The sequence below is a fragment of the Pseudophryne corroboree genome, chromosome 6 (genome assembly GCF_028390025.1).
Source record: "Pseudophryne corroboree isolate aPseCor3 chromosome 6, aPseCor3.hap2, whole genome shotgun sequence".
NCBI lineage: Eukaryota > Metazoa > Chordata > Amphibia > Anura > Myobatrachidae > Pseudophryne > Pseudophryne corroboree.
The window spans coordinates 199,706,152-199,719,105 of NC_086449.1; the positions used below are offsets into that span (position 1 = coordinate 199,706,152).

At 46.1% G+C, this 12,954-nt stretch overlaps 1 protein-coding gene across 3 annotated transcripts in view; it reads left to right on the forward strand.

The window, feature by feature from the left end:
* The window catches only part of IGDCC4 (immunoglobulin superfamily DCC subclass member 4), a 189,156-nt gene extending 178,947 nt beyond the window's left edge, over positions 1 to 10,209 (forward strand). For 2 of the 3 annotated variants that reach the window (XM_063925602.1, XM_063925600.1), the window contains exons 18-20: positions 7,561 to 7,798; positions 8,087 to 8,251; positions 8,372 to 10,209. In XM_063925602.1, coding sequence (XP_063781672.1) covers positions 7,561 to 7,798; positions 8,087 to 8,251; positions 8,372 to 8,848 — 880 coding nt within the window. In that variant the 3' untranslated portion in view covers positions 8,849 to 10,209. The remainder of the gene's footprint in view (positions 1 to 7,560; positions 7,799 to 8,086; positions 8,252 to 8,371) is intronic. The other variant, XM_063925601.1, reaches the window with a different exon arrangement.
* Positions 10,210 to 12,954: the final 2,745 nt, after the last annotated feature.

The window sequence follows — 12,954 nt, forward strand, 5'->3', positions numbered from 1 at the left end:
ACTGTCTTCAGATAAGAGGTTCCCTGTGTGTGTGGTGTGTCGGTACGCGTGTGTCGACATGTCTGAATTAGAAGGCTCACCTAGGGAGGAAGGGGAGCTTATGAATGTGAGGTCTCCGTCGGCGGTGCCGACACCTGACTGGGTGGATATGTGGAATGTTTTAAGTGCTAGTGTGAACTTATTGTACAATAGATTAGACAAAGCTGAAGCTAAGGAACAGTTAGGGAGTGAACCCGTGTCTGTCCCTATGTTGCCGGGACCTTCAGGGTCTCAGAAGCGCCCACTATCCCAAATAGCAGTCACTGATACTGACACGGATTCGGACTCCAGTGTCGACTACGATGATGTAAAGTTACAGCCAAAAGTGGCTAAATGTATTCGATATATGATTATTGCAATAAAAGAAGTGTTGCATACCACAGAGGAACCCCCTGTCCCTGACACGAGGGTACACATGTATAAGGGAAAGATGCCAGAGGTAACTTTTCCCTCCTCACATGAGTTGAACGAAATATGTGAAAAAGCGTGGAAATCTCCAGACAATAAACTGTAGTTCCCAAAAGGATTCTTATGGCGTATCCTTTCCCGCCAACGGACAGGGTACGGTGGGAATCCTCCCCTAAGATGGACAAAGCGTTGACACGCTTGTCAAAAAAGATAGCACTACCATCACAAGATACGGCTACCCTCAAGGATCCTGCTGACCGCAAGCAGGAGATTACCTTGAAGTCCATTTACACACATTCTGGTACATTACTCAGACCGGCAATTGCGTCGGCCTGGGTTTGTAGCGCGGTAGCAGCATGGACAGATTACTTATCGGCGGAGATTGAGACCCTAGATAAGGATACCATTTTATTGACCCTAGGCCATATAAAGGATGCGGTCTTATATATGAGGGATGCTCAAAGAGACATTAGTTTACTGGGTTCCAGAATAAGCGCTATGTCAATCTCTGCTAGACGAGTCCTCTGGACCCGGCAGTGGACAGGTGATGCCGACTCAAAAAGACATATGGAGGTTTTACCTTTACAAGGGTGAGGAATTGTTTGGGGAAGGTCTCTCGGACCTGGTCTCCACAGCTACGGCAGGTAAATCTAATTTTTTGCCTTATGTTCCCTCGCAACCTAAGAAAGCGCCATATTATCAAATGCAGTCCTTTCATTCAAATAAAAGCAAAAGAGTGCGTGGATCGTCCTTTCTTGCCAGAGGTAAGGGCAGAGGTAAAAAGCTGCACAGCACAGCTAGTTCCCAAGAACAGAAATCCTCCCCGGCCTCTGCAAAATCCACCGCATGACGCTGGGGCTCCGCTGAGGGAGTCCGCCCCAGTGGGGGCACGTCTTCGACTTTTCAGCCACATCTGGGTTCACTCACAGGTGGATCCCTGGGCAATAGAAATTGATTCTCAGGGATACAAGCTGGAATTCGAAGAGGTGCCTCCTCGCCGTTTTTTCAAATCGGCTCTACCGACTTCTCCCCTAGAAAGGGAGATAGTGTTAAATGCAATTCACAAATTGTGTCTTCAACAAGTGGTGGTCAATGTTCCCCTACTTCAGAGAGGGAAGGGATACTACTCCACCCTGTTTGTAGTTCCGAAACCGGACGGTTCGGTCAGACCCATATTGAATTTAAAATCCCTGAACCTATACTTAAAACGGTTCAAGTTCAAAATGGAATCGCTCAGAGCGGTCATCGCCAGCCTGGAAGGGGGGGATTTTATGGTATCCCTGGACATAAAGGATGCATACCTTCATGTTCCCATATATCCACCTCATCAGGCGTACCTGAGATTTGCGGTACGGGATTGTCATTACCAATTTCAGACGTTGCCGTTTGGGCTTTCCACGGCATCGAGGATTTTCACCAAGGTAATGGCGGAAACTATGGTGATCATGCGCAAGCAGGGGGTCACAATTATCCCGTACTTGGACGATCTCCTCATAAAAGCGAGATCACGAGAGAAGTTACTGAACAGCGTGTCACTTTCAGTGAAGGTGTTACAGCAACACGGCTGGATTCTCAATATCCCGAAGTCGCAGCTGGTTCCTACGACTCATCTGACCTTCTTGGGCATGGTTCTGGACACAGACCAGAAAAAGGTTTTTCTCCTGATAGAAAAAGCTCAGGAACTCATGACTCTAGTCAAGAACCTATTGAAGCCAAAACAAGTGTCTGTGCATCATTGCACTCAAGTCCTGGGAAAAATGGTGGCAACATACAAGGCCATTCCCTTCGGCAGGTTCCATGCAAGGACTTTCCAATGGGACCTATTGGACAAGTGGTCCGGGTCACATCTACAAATTCATCAGCGGATCACCCTGTCCCCCAGGGCCAGGGTATCTCTCCTGTGGTGGCTGCAGAGTGCTCACCTTTTGCAAGGACGCAGGTTCGGCATTCAGGATTGGATCCTGGTAAGCACGGACGCAAGCCTCAGAGGGTGGGGAGCAGTCACACTAGGAAGAAACTTCCAAGGACTTTGGACAAGTCAATAGACTTGTCTTCACATCAACATCCTGGAACTAAGGGCCATATACAACGCCCTACGTCAAGCGGAGAACTTACTTCGCGACCAACCAGTTCTGATCCAGTCAGACAACATCACCGCAGTGGCTCATGTAAACCGCCAAGGCGGCACAAGGAGCAGGGTGGCAATGGCGGAAGCCACCAAGATTCTTCGCTGGGCAGAAAATCATGTAAGCGCACTGTCAGCAGTGTTCATTCCGGGAGTGGACAACTGGGAAGCAGACTTCCTCAGCAGACACGACCTGCATCCAGGGGAGTGGGGACTTCATTGGGAAGTCTTCGCACAGATTGCAAGTCAGTGGGGACTGCCCCAGATAGACATGATGGCATCCCGCCTCAACAAAAAGCTACAGAGGTATTGCGCCAGATCAAAAGATCCTCAGGCGGTAGCAGTAGACGCCCTAGTGACACCGTGGGTGTTCCAGTCGGTCTATGTGTTTCCTCCTCTTCCTCTCATACCCAAGGTATTGAGAATAATAAGAAAAAGAGGAGTGAGAACAATTCTCATTGTTCCAGATTGGCCACGAAGGACATGGTATCCGGATCTGCTGGAAATGCTCACAGAAGATCCGTGGCCTCTTCCTCTACGACAGGACCTGTTACAACAGGGGCCATGTCTGTTCCAAGACTTACCGCGGCTGCGTTTGACGGCATGGCGGTTGAACGCCGGATCCTAGCGGAAAAGGGAATTCCGGATGAGGTCATTCCTACGCTGATAAAGGCTAGAAAGGACGTGACAGGTAAACATTATCACCATATATGGCGAAAATATGTTTCTTGGTGTGAGGCCAGGAATGCTCCTACGGAAGAATTCCATCTGGGCCGTTTCCTTCACTTCCTACAGACTGGAGTGAATTTGGGCCTAAAGTTAGGATCCATTAAGGTTCAGATTTCGGCTTTATCCATTTTCTTTCAAAAAGAATTGGCTTCTCTCCCAGAAGTACAGACTTTTGTAAAGGGAGTGCTGCATATTCAGCCTCCTTTTATACCTCCGGTGGCGCCTTGGGACCTTAAAGTGGTGTTGAGTTTCCTTAAGTCGCACTGGTTTGAACCACTTCAAACGGCGGAGTTAAAATATCTCACTTGGAAGGTGGTCATGTTATTAGCCTCTGCTTCGGCTAGGCGAGTGTCGGAATTAGCGGCGTTGTCTCATAAAAGCCCCTATCTGGTTTTCCATATGGATAGGGCGGAATTGCGGACTCGCCCTCAATTCTTGCCTAAGGTGGTGTCACCTTTTCATATGAATCAACTTATTGTGGTGCCTGTGGCTACACGAGATTTGGAGGATTCTGAGTCCCTTGATGTAGTCAGGGCTTTGAAAATTTATGTGGCCAGAACGGCTAGAGTCAGCACTGTTTGTCCTATATGCAGCCAACAAGACTGGTGCCCCTGCTTCGAAGCAGACTATTGCTCGCTGGATCTGTAATACCATCCAGCAGGCTCATTCTACGGCTGGATTGCCGTTACCAAAATCAGTCAAGGCCCATTCTACTAGGAAGGTGGGCTCGTCTTGGGCAGCTGCCCGAGGGGTCTCGGCACTACAACTGTGCCGAGCTGCTACTTGGTCGGGTTCGAACACCTTTGCAAAGTTCTATAAGTTTGATACCCTGGCTGAGGAGGACCTAAGGTTTGCTCATTCGGTGCTGCAGAGTCATTCGCACTCTCCCGCCCGTTTGGGAGCTTTGGTATAATCCCCATGGTCCTTACGGAGCCCCCAGCATCCTCTAAAACGTTAGAGAAAATAAGATTTTAAACCTACCGGTAAATCTTTTTCTCGTAGTCCGTAGAGGATGCTGGGCGCCCGTCCCAAGTGCGTATTACTTCTGCGAGACTTGTATATAGTTTTGCTTACATAAGGGTTATGTTATAATTCCATCAGGTTGGACTGATGCTACGTTATTTTTTCATACTGTTAACTGTTTAATTGATACACAAGTTATACGGTGTGATTGGTGTGGCTGGTATGAATCTTGCCCTTGGATTAACAAAAATCCTTTCCTCGTACAGTCCATCTCCTCTGAGCACAGTTTCTCTAACTGAGGTCTAGCGGAGGGGCATAGAGGGAGGAGCCAGTGCACACCCAGACCTAAAGTCTTTCTTAAAGTGCCCATGTCTCCTGCGGAGCCCGTCTATCCCCATGGTCCTTACGGAGTCCCCAGCATCCTCTACGGACTACGAGAAAAAGATTTACCGGTAGGTTTAAAATCTTATTTTCTCTATGGCGTTCAGGTCAAGTGAGTTTGCTGGCCAATTCAGCACAGTAATCCCACGGTCATTGAACCAGGTTTTGGTACTTTTGGCAGTGTGGGCAGGTGCCAAGTCCTGCTGGAAAATGAAGTCAGCATCTCCATAAAGCTTGTCTGCTGAAGGAAAAATGAAGTGTCCTGGTAGACGTTTGCATAGACTCTGGATTTAATAAAGCACAGTGGACCAACACCAGCAGATGACATGGCTCCCCAAATCAGCACAGACTGTGGAAACTTCTCATTGAACTTCAAGCATCTTGGATTGTGTGCCTCTCCATTCATCCTCCATACTCTGGGACCTTGGTTTCCAAACGAGATGCAAAATTTGCTCTCATCAGAAAAGAGGACTTTGGACCACTGAGCAACAGACCAGTTCTTTTTTTCTTGTCATGAAAAGGCCATTCGAAAGTGTGGAGGAGCTTCACAAGGAGTGGACTGAGGCTGGAGTTAGTACATCAAGAGCCACCACACAGACGGATCCCTGGACATGGGCTTCAAATGTCGTATTCCTCTTGTTAAGCCGCTCCTGAACAACAAACAACGTCAGAAGCGTCTTACCTGGGCTAAAGAAAAAAGAGAATCTATGGGGTATCGCCAAGAGAAAGATGAGAGACATGAGACCGAACAATGCAGAAGAGCTGAAGGCCGCTATTGAAGCATCCTGGTCTTCCATAACACCTCAGCAGTGCCACAGGCTGATAGAATCCATGCCACTCCGCATTGAAGCAGTAATTCATGCAAAAGGGGCCCAAACCAAGGGGCTAATTCAGACCTGATCGCTGCTGTGCGTTTTCGCACAGCAGGCGATCATGTCTGAACTGCGCATGTGTATGGACCGCAATACGCAGGCACGACGGTCAGCAGTGACGGGATGGTGCGAAAAATCCGATCGCACCGCCGAACGCACGGCGATTGACAGCAAGAGGGTGTTTGTGGGTTGCAATTGACCATTTCTAGGGAGTGTCCTGAAAAACGCAGGAGGGGAGGAGGGAGGATTTGTGACGTCAGCTCCAGCCCCGATCATTGCAGTGGGTAAGTCCTGTGCTGTGCAGAGACTGCACAAGCTGCTGTATGTGCAGCTCTCCAGCACAAGCGTTCGCACACCTACACATAGCTTATACCCTCCCCCTGTAGGCGGCCACTACCTGATCGCAGGGATGCAAAAAACGCACCCTAGTAATCAGGTCTGAATTACCTCCCAAGTACTGAGTACATATGCATAATTATACTTTTCAGAAGGACGACATTTCAGAGGGACGACATTTCTGTATTTAAAATCCTTTTATTATTGATTTTATGTAATATTCTAATTTTCTGAGATTTTGGATTTGATGTTTTCTTAAGCTGTAAGCCACAATCATCAAAATTATAACAAAGACTTGAAATATCTCACTTTGCATGTAATGAGTCTATATAATATATTAGTTTCACCTTGTAAGTTGAATTACTGAAATAAATTAACTTTTGCACAATATTCTAATTTTCTGAGTTTCACCTGTATGCATCAATTCATACTACCACAAGGTCCTGGTTCCAAGCCACACACATTACCAATTTTCATGTAGTATAAAGCATATGTTCTTTGTTTATTAATCTGATGTTGAAAATACATTTAGTATGTTAATTAAAAATGTATATTTAAACATACTCTTGACAGTTATACATATAGAACATATAAATATTAACACAGAGACTTTAATGTGGGGGGTGAAAATCCTTTTTTATTTTTGTGCATGCAGGGTAAATACTGGTTGCTTTTACACATAGCCCATAAATGCTGGACAGCTTTATTTTTACACTAATATGTAGATATGAGTTTGGAAACACTCCCAAATCTATATCTCTCTGCACATGGGGCCTAATTCAGATCTGTTCACTCGCTAGCGTTTTTCGCTGTGCAGCGATCGGGTAACTAGTGCACGTGCGTATGCACCGCAATGCCCAGGCGCACCGTACGGTTACAAAGCGGATCGTTGTTGTGCACTGGTTCTAGCAAAGAAACCATTCGCGCAGCCATTCGCAAGGAGATTGACAGAAAGAGGGCGTTTGTGGGGGGCAACTGATCGTTTTCTGGGAGTGGTTGGAAAAACGCAGGCGTGTCAAAGCGTTTGCAGGGCGGGTGTCGGACGTCAGTTCTGGGCTCGGAATAGGCTGCAGAATTCGCAGCGGCTGAGTAAGGTCAGAGCTACTCAGAAACTGCACAAGCTGTTTTTGTACAGGGCGGCTGCACATGCGTTCGCACACTTGCAAAGCTTAAATACACTCCCCTATAGGCGGCGACTATCTGTTCACAGCGCTGCAAAAAATAGCTAGTGAGCGAACAGATCTGAATTAGGCCCCTGGTGTTCCCAAGGTGCACAGGTTCTTGCTTTTTTACTCCCAAAGTGAGTTCTCTCCTCTTAAAAGGTCCTTGTCTTCATATATCATATACACCCGGAAAACGTAAGCCATTACTAGTTATTTGGGGGGGGGGGGGGGGGTTTATGTTGTAAGAGTGTTTTTACATTCTGCAAAGTTAACCCTTAGTGCTAAAGAATAATCAGTGCAATTAAATGTTAACTTCCCATAATGCAGCAGATGAGGAATAACATTTTCAAATTGATTAAAACCTCTTTTACTTGTAATTTACTTATTATGGTATATCCTTTTTAGACAGGAACATACAACGGTTATACTGTTAATAAAGAAAACAAAGTGTTCTACATAATTTGCTTTGCTTGCAATGAATACATAATGGATGTGCCTCTGTCGATAGTTATTTGATGGACATTGACTCCTTCTTCTTACATAGGGATGTCGGATCTGAATTAGTAACTAGAGCTACCAGAGGTCCTTCATCTTATCAGAGGGCAAGACAGGGATCCTGTTCCCAGAGTCACTGCCAGGACTCCCATGAGCTAGAAACACTTATGCCTTCACGGCAGGAAGATACCCCCTCGCTTCCAGTTCCAGAGGTCACTGATCTAATAGGAGGCCAGGGCCTGGCCACCAATCTCCCACCAGATGAGAAGAACCCACTGAAACTGAAGGTGTGGGCATATACAATATTCACAGAGAAATGCAATATTTGTTCTGTACTATAAGAGTGTTGGTGCAAATCAGTGAGAATATCTGCCATCATACATCATGCAGATGTCTATTAAGATCTGTAAATATAACAATGTTAGGAGTCATCTCAGAGTTCCACCACCTGTATAAATGCACTAAGCCTATGGCCTTGTCCTTCAAACTGTCATTGGAATGTTCAGTAACTTGTGTAGTTCAAGGTTTATTATTTTACACCCTTAGCAAAATTCTCCCTATTCTTTTTACCACAGCCTTCATGGAATGGTTCAATCACTCAAAACTGGGCGAACCACATCACCAGTTACGCCGAGACCGTGACTGGAGACCTCACCTGTACCGCCAATGGCTCAGCCAATCACTTAACCACGGGGGGCCTAAGGATGGTCCTGCATGAGATTTCTTATGAACCCCACAGGGTAAAGTGGGGCAAGGGTGTCTAGACATTAAAATAGATCAATTAAAGGATTATACAAATGACTCTTTTAATTTCTGTTGTTATCCTCCTACACATTAAATAATTATTTCCTTTTCATTAGGTTGATGTTGGGAGAAACCATAGGAATCCATCTCAGAATCAAGTGGAGGCCGATGTCATTGTGCACTCTGACTTCTCTGCTTCTGAGCGTAGTGGACGTTGTGCTGGGCTGGACTCAGAAGAAGAGGATGAACTTAGTTTGGATCAAGAGAAGAGCGTCCATGAGTCTGTGACTCCAAACACTAACCCTCACACCCAGTCAGTGGTTACTGACCATGAGAACCAGGACTGGAGCAAGCAACCACTGATGGCCATCAGCACTGAACTAAGTTTAAATGCTTTGGCCACAAAGAGCCAGCAACTTGCCAATGGCATCCACAGGAGTGTGGACACTCAGGAGATTCAGCCAGTCATGGACTCACCTTTCGCTGTAGAGGGTGGGGATCCATGCTCGGAGGAAATGTCTCAGCAAGAACTGCCTCTAAGCAATACACCAGTCTCACTGCATCCAACGAACCTTGAGGAAATTGTGCACTGAGTTATAACTTGTGGGATAGAAAATATTGGGACATTGGGATCAGCTGCGTGTTTATGTAAATCAAAGAATTCAGAACAGGACTCTGTCCCATCCCCACAAAGGAATCCACGCCAGAGGGGGGTTTAATGTCGTGGACAATTCTGAGACTAATCAGCCAGGTTGTGCTATTGAAACCTGCGCTGACATTGGTAACTTTTTTTGACAACCTTATAATGCAACTAGTGTTACAGTGTGCACGCACTGTGCAAGAGAGAGATCAGCTAGAGGTAGCAGTGAATGGGACACTATGGGTACAGCAGTCTGGTACAGTACGTCAGCTAGATCATTAGCAGTTGCAGCACGCAACTGTTGCCTGGGTTCCGGCAGATAATTATACCAAATTCCAATGAGGCAAAAAAAATTTGTCAAATGAAAACCCGTCAAAATTACGTGAGGATTTTTAGCGTGGCACTGTGTGCTGCTATCTCTATAATGAAGCATAGGTCAGGCTGAAATCACCAAACAAGTTGCCTTCCTGTATTTATAGTACAAAATCAATGAAACAATAATTATATGTAATGTATTCTCCTTTTTGCACGGACAGAGCTTTCTGATATACATTATAACACTGGAATTTTCCTGACCCATCACTAAAGATCAGTGCCTCCCCGGCCTCATTACCTGAACGGCATATCCAGTATTTTTGTTCCTCATTACGCATATCCTGAATTTGATCACATTCCATTTCTGCAATACATAATTACCTGGCAGCCTTATGTCCATTCACTGCCGTAGGCTTGTACACATTCCTTTTTTTTGCAATCTGGGGTGGATGGGAGGGGGAATTTCTGTAATGAACAGTTATAAGTTTCAACTTAAAATCATATTATTTTGATAACGGTAGGCAAGTACACAGCAGTGTTATGTGCCAGTTTGTATAGCTCCAGCCATCTCATTGGTCACAGGCCTGTGCCAAAGCTTGGCACTCCCACACATTATTGCATGAGAAGATATGGACGGTGCTACACGATTCCCTTCTGTGACAATGTTTCCTGTTGTATGCGCTCTGTGAGTGCCTCACTACCACCTCGGGACTCTTTTCTACTTGTAGGTCATTTAGCACTCGCCTGTTTTCTATTGAGGTGTGTGTATTTCATTGCGATCCTCTTCTCTGTTAAACTCCTAGTACAAGTGTTGATTGTTTATTTTGTTAAGCCTCCAGGACTGCAGTTGTATTCAATGGTAGGACCCTATGAATGTGGAGGAGGTTTCGTCAGACTTGGGGGCTCTTTTCCACAACAGAAGAATGGTCACTAATACGACACATCTAGTGGCTTGGATCCACCAAAGGTCATAAAATAAATACATTTTAAAGGCATTAACAGTGTGTAAGTATCATTTTTTATTAATCCACCTGAATATTGTTTCTGATTTCTATTATACAATGCAGGGGAATAATTAAAATTAATGAGATCACTGCAAACAGATTTGGTGCCACTTTTCTGTCAGTAAGCCCTAAACTACTTTGTGATGTTTCTAGTTGCTGTATTATTTTGATGTTCAGTTTGTATGCTACAGAAATGAAGGCTTGAAGGGTGCCATGTGATGCCCCAGCAGGGTGGCTAGGAAAGCCCAGTTTGGTACCAGAATGTGTGTATTGCACCTAGCCAGAGGGTAGCATAATGGCCCTCATTCCAAGTTGATCGCTCGCTAGCTACTTTTAGCAGCAGTGCAAACGCTAGGCCGCCGCCTAGCTTAGCAGAAGTGCGAACGAAAGATTAGCAGAACTGCACAGGAAAAAGTTTATGCCATTTCTGAGTAGCTCCAGACCTACTCCTTCCTTGCGATCACTTCAGTCAGTTTGGTTCCTGGTTTGACGTCACAAACACGCCCTGCGTTCGGCCAGCCACTCCCCCATTTCCCCAGCCACTCCTGCGCTGTGTTGCCGCCCAGAAACACCCACTTCCTGTCAATCATACTTCGAACACTGGAGCGACTGAAAAACGTTGCTCGAGGTGGGGTAAAACTGCAAACTTTTGTGTGAAAGTACTTAGCGCATGCGCGCTGCGTACCATGCGCATGCACATAAATGCCGTTTTTTTTCCACCTGATCACTGCGAAAAATGGCAGCGAGCGATCAACTCGGAATGAGGGCCAATGTGAGCCCTGAAAAGTAGCTGTAATGGTGGGAATACGCAGTGTCCTGTGACAGGGGTGCATTGTGACTGCAGGAGAGCAACACCTAGTGGTGAGGTAAAATCCAACAATGAGAACTCAAACAGGGTCAGGAGTCACAGACATCTCAGCTCAGGAGCAATACAGAGCATGAGTAGCCAAGCTTCAAAGTATCCAATATTCTGTAGGTAAAGAACTTTGTGAACAAAGCTACTGGCAGTATGTCAAAAACAATTGGTCATTAAATTACCAGTCAAGTATATGTCTGCTCAGGTATATCAGAAAGAGGAAGAAGCTGCTTCATGTTATTGGACTTATGCACTTTAATACGTCTTTTACCCTATAATGGCTTGCTAGGGCCCACTATTACAAAATGAGCTGATCTCTGAGGATACTCTACGCTGTACGGCCAATAGAACGTACTCTAGTGGCTGGTGATGTGCGGCAGCCCGGCCAGGGCAGATCCTGTTCAGCAGGCCACAGTGTGTAGCAGAGATGTATCCGCATCTGTGGCCTGCTGACAGGGCTGGCAGCAGAATTCTTGGGGCCCGGTACAGTGATATCTCTGGGGCCCCCTCAGATTCTATATATGTAAATATATATTTAAGCGCAATGGAATTAGCTGCACTATATAAGAAACTGTTAATAAATAAATAAATATATATATATATATATATATATATAGCGAGAGAGAGAGATTTATTTATCTATACAAGTATATAAATATGTATCATACCTCCCAACATGACCCTCTACACGAGGGATAAGATGCTCTGTTCCTGTACTTCCCTCTTAATTTATGATTGCCATCACTTGTTTTAAATAGGTAAATTGCTAAGAAAGGTGTTTCAACACAGGTGATGGCAATCATACATTAATAGGGAAGCAGAGCATTTTGTCCTTCCTGGAAAGGGTCATGTTGGGAGGTATGCTGTATATCTCTCCTTCCTCCCACACACCCCACAGTCTGCTTCTCCCCAATGACTCCATGCTGCATTCCCAGCTCCCCCACCCCATCCCAAAGCCCTGTACCCCCTTCATCAAGCCACTCTTACCCCAGGGAGAGACTCACCTGGGCTGCACTCCTCAGTACCCAGACCCGAACACCACACAGCAGGTACCATGTGGCCCTCACACTCCACCAGAAGAGGTCGGCACAGGGCATTGGAATTCTGGCCAGTGGAGCTGCTGCCATGTCCCGTAACTGCCTGCAACAGAGCTGGACCCGGGAGAGCAGGCGCACACTTGTGCCGCACAGTCAATGTGTGTGAAAGGCTCCCGTCACTCTGCGGCTGTGCCCACTCACTGCCCTATTTGGACAAGTCGGCTCACATCTCTGCCGGGCACAAAGTAGCTTATCCTTGGGGCCCCTCTGATTCTTGGGACCCGGTACAGCTGTCCCCTTTGACCCCCATGTCGCTGGCCCTGCCTGCTGAACTGAATACCTTGAGATGTTAGCGGCTGTCCAGGTCATCCCAAACACTGAGCTGCAGGCCAGTTCCACCGTGTAGAAGAGGATACGTCAGCTACCACTACAGGGTGTCCCAAACAGGCCAATCTAGCAGAGAGGTGTAAGCGTTGGGGCATCCCTATCAACAGGCCAATCATGCGGAGAGGCATCAGCATTCAAGGGGCATCCCGATCAGCAGGTCACCATGACCAGAGGCGTCAATGGCATGGAGCACTATCTTCAACTTCCAAGTAAGGACACAGTAGAAGCTGAGATTGTTTATGGGGGTAGAAATGTGTGCCACAGCTGGCTCCTAGGTGCCAATCTATTGCATGAAAACTAAATTCATCATGTATGACCCCGTCCACACTGGGACTTCAATTAAAACAATTAAAAAATGGTTAAATATTCTGTGCAATTTATTGTAAAGCAAAGATGAAAATTAATTTAGAAGCGGCTGTAAGAATTTCTAACATAGCGCTTTACAGAGACATGTAAATCT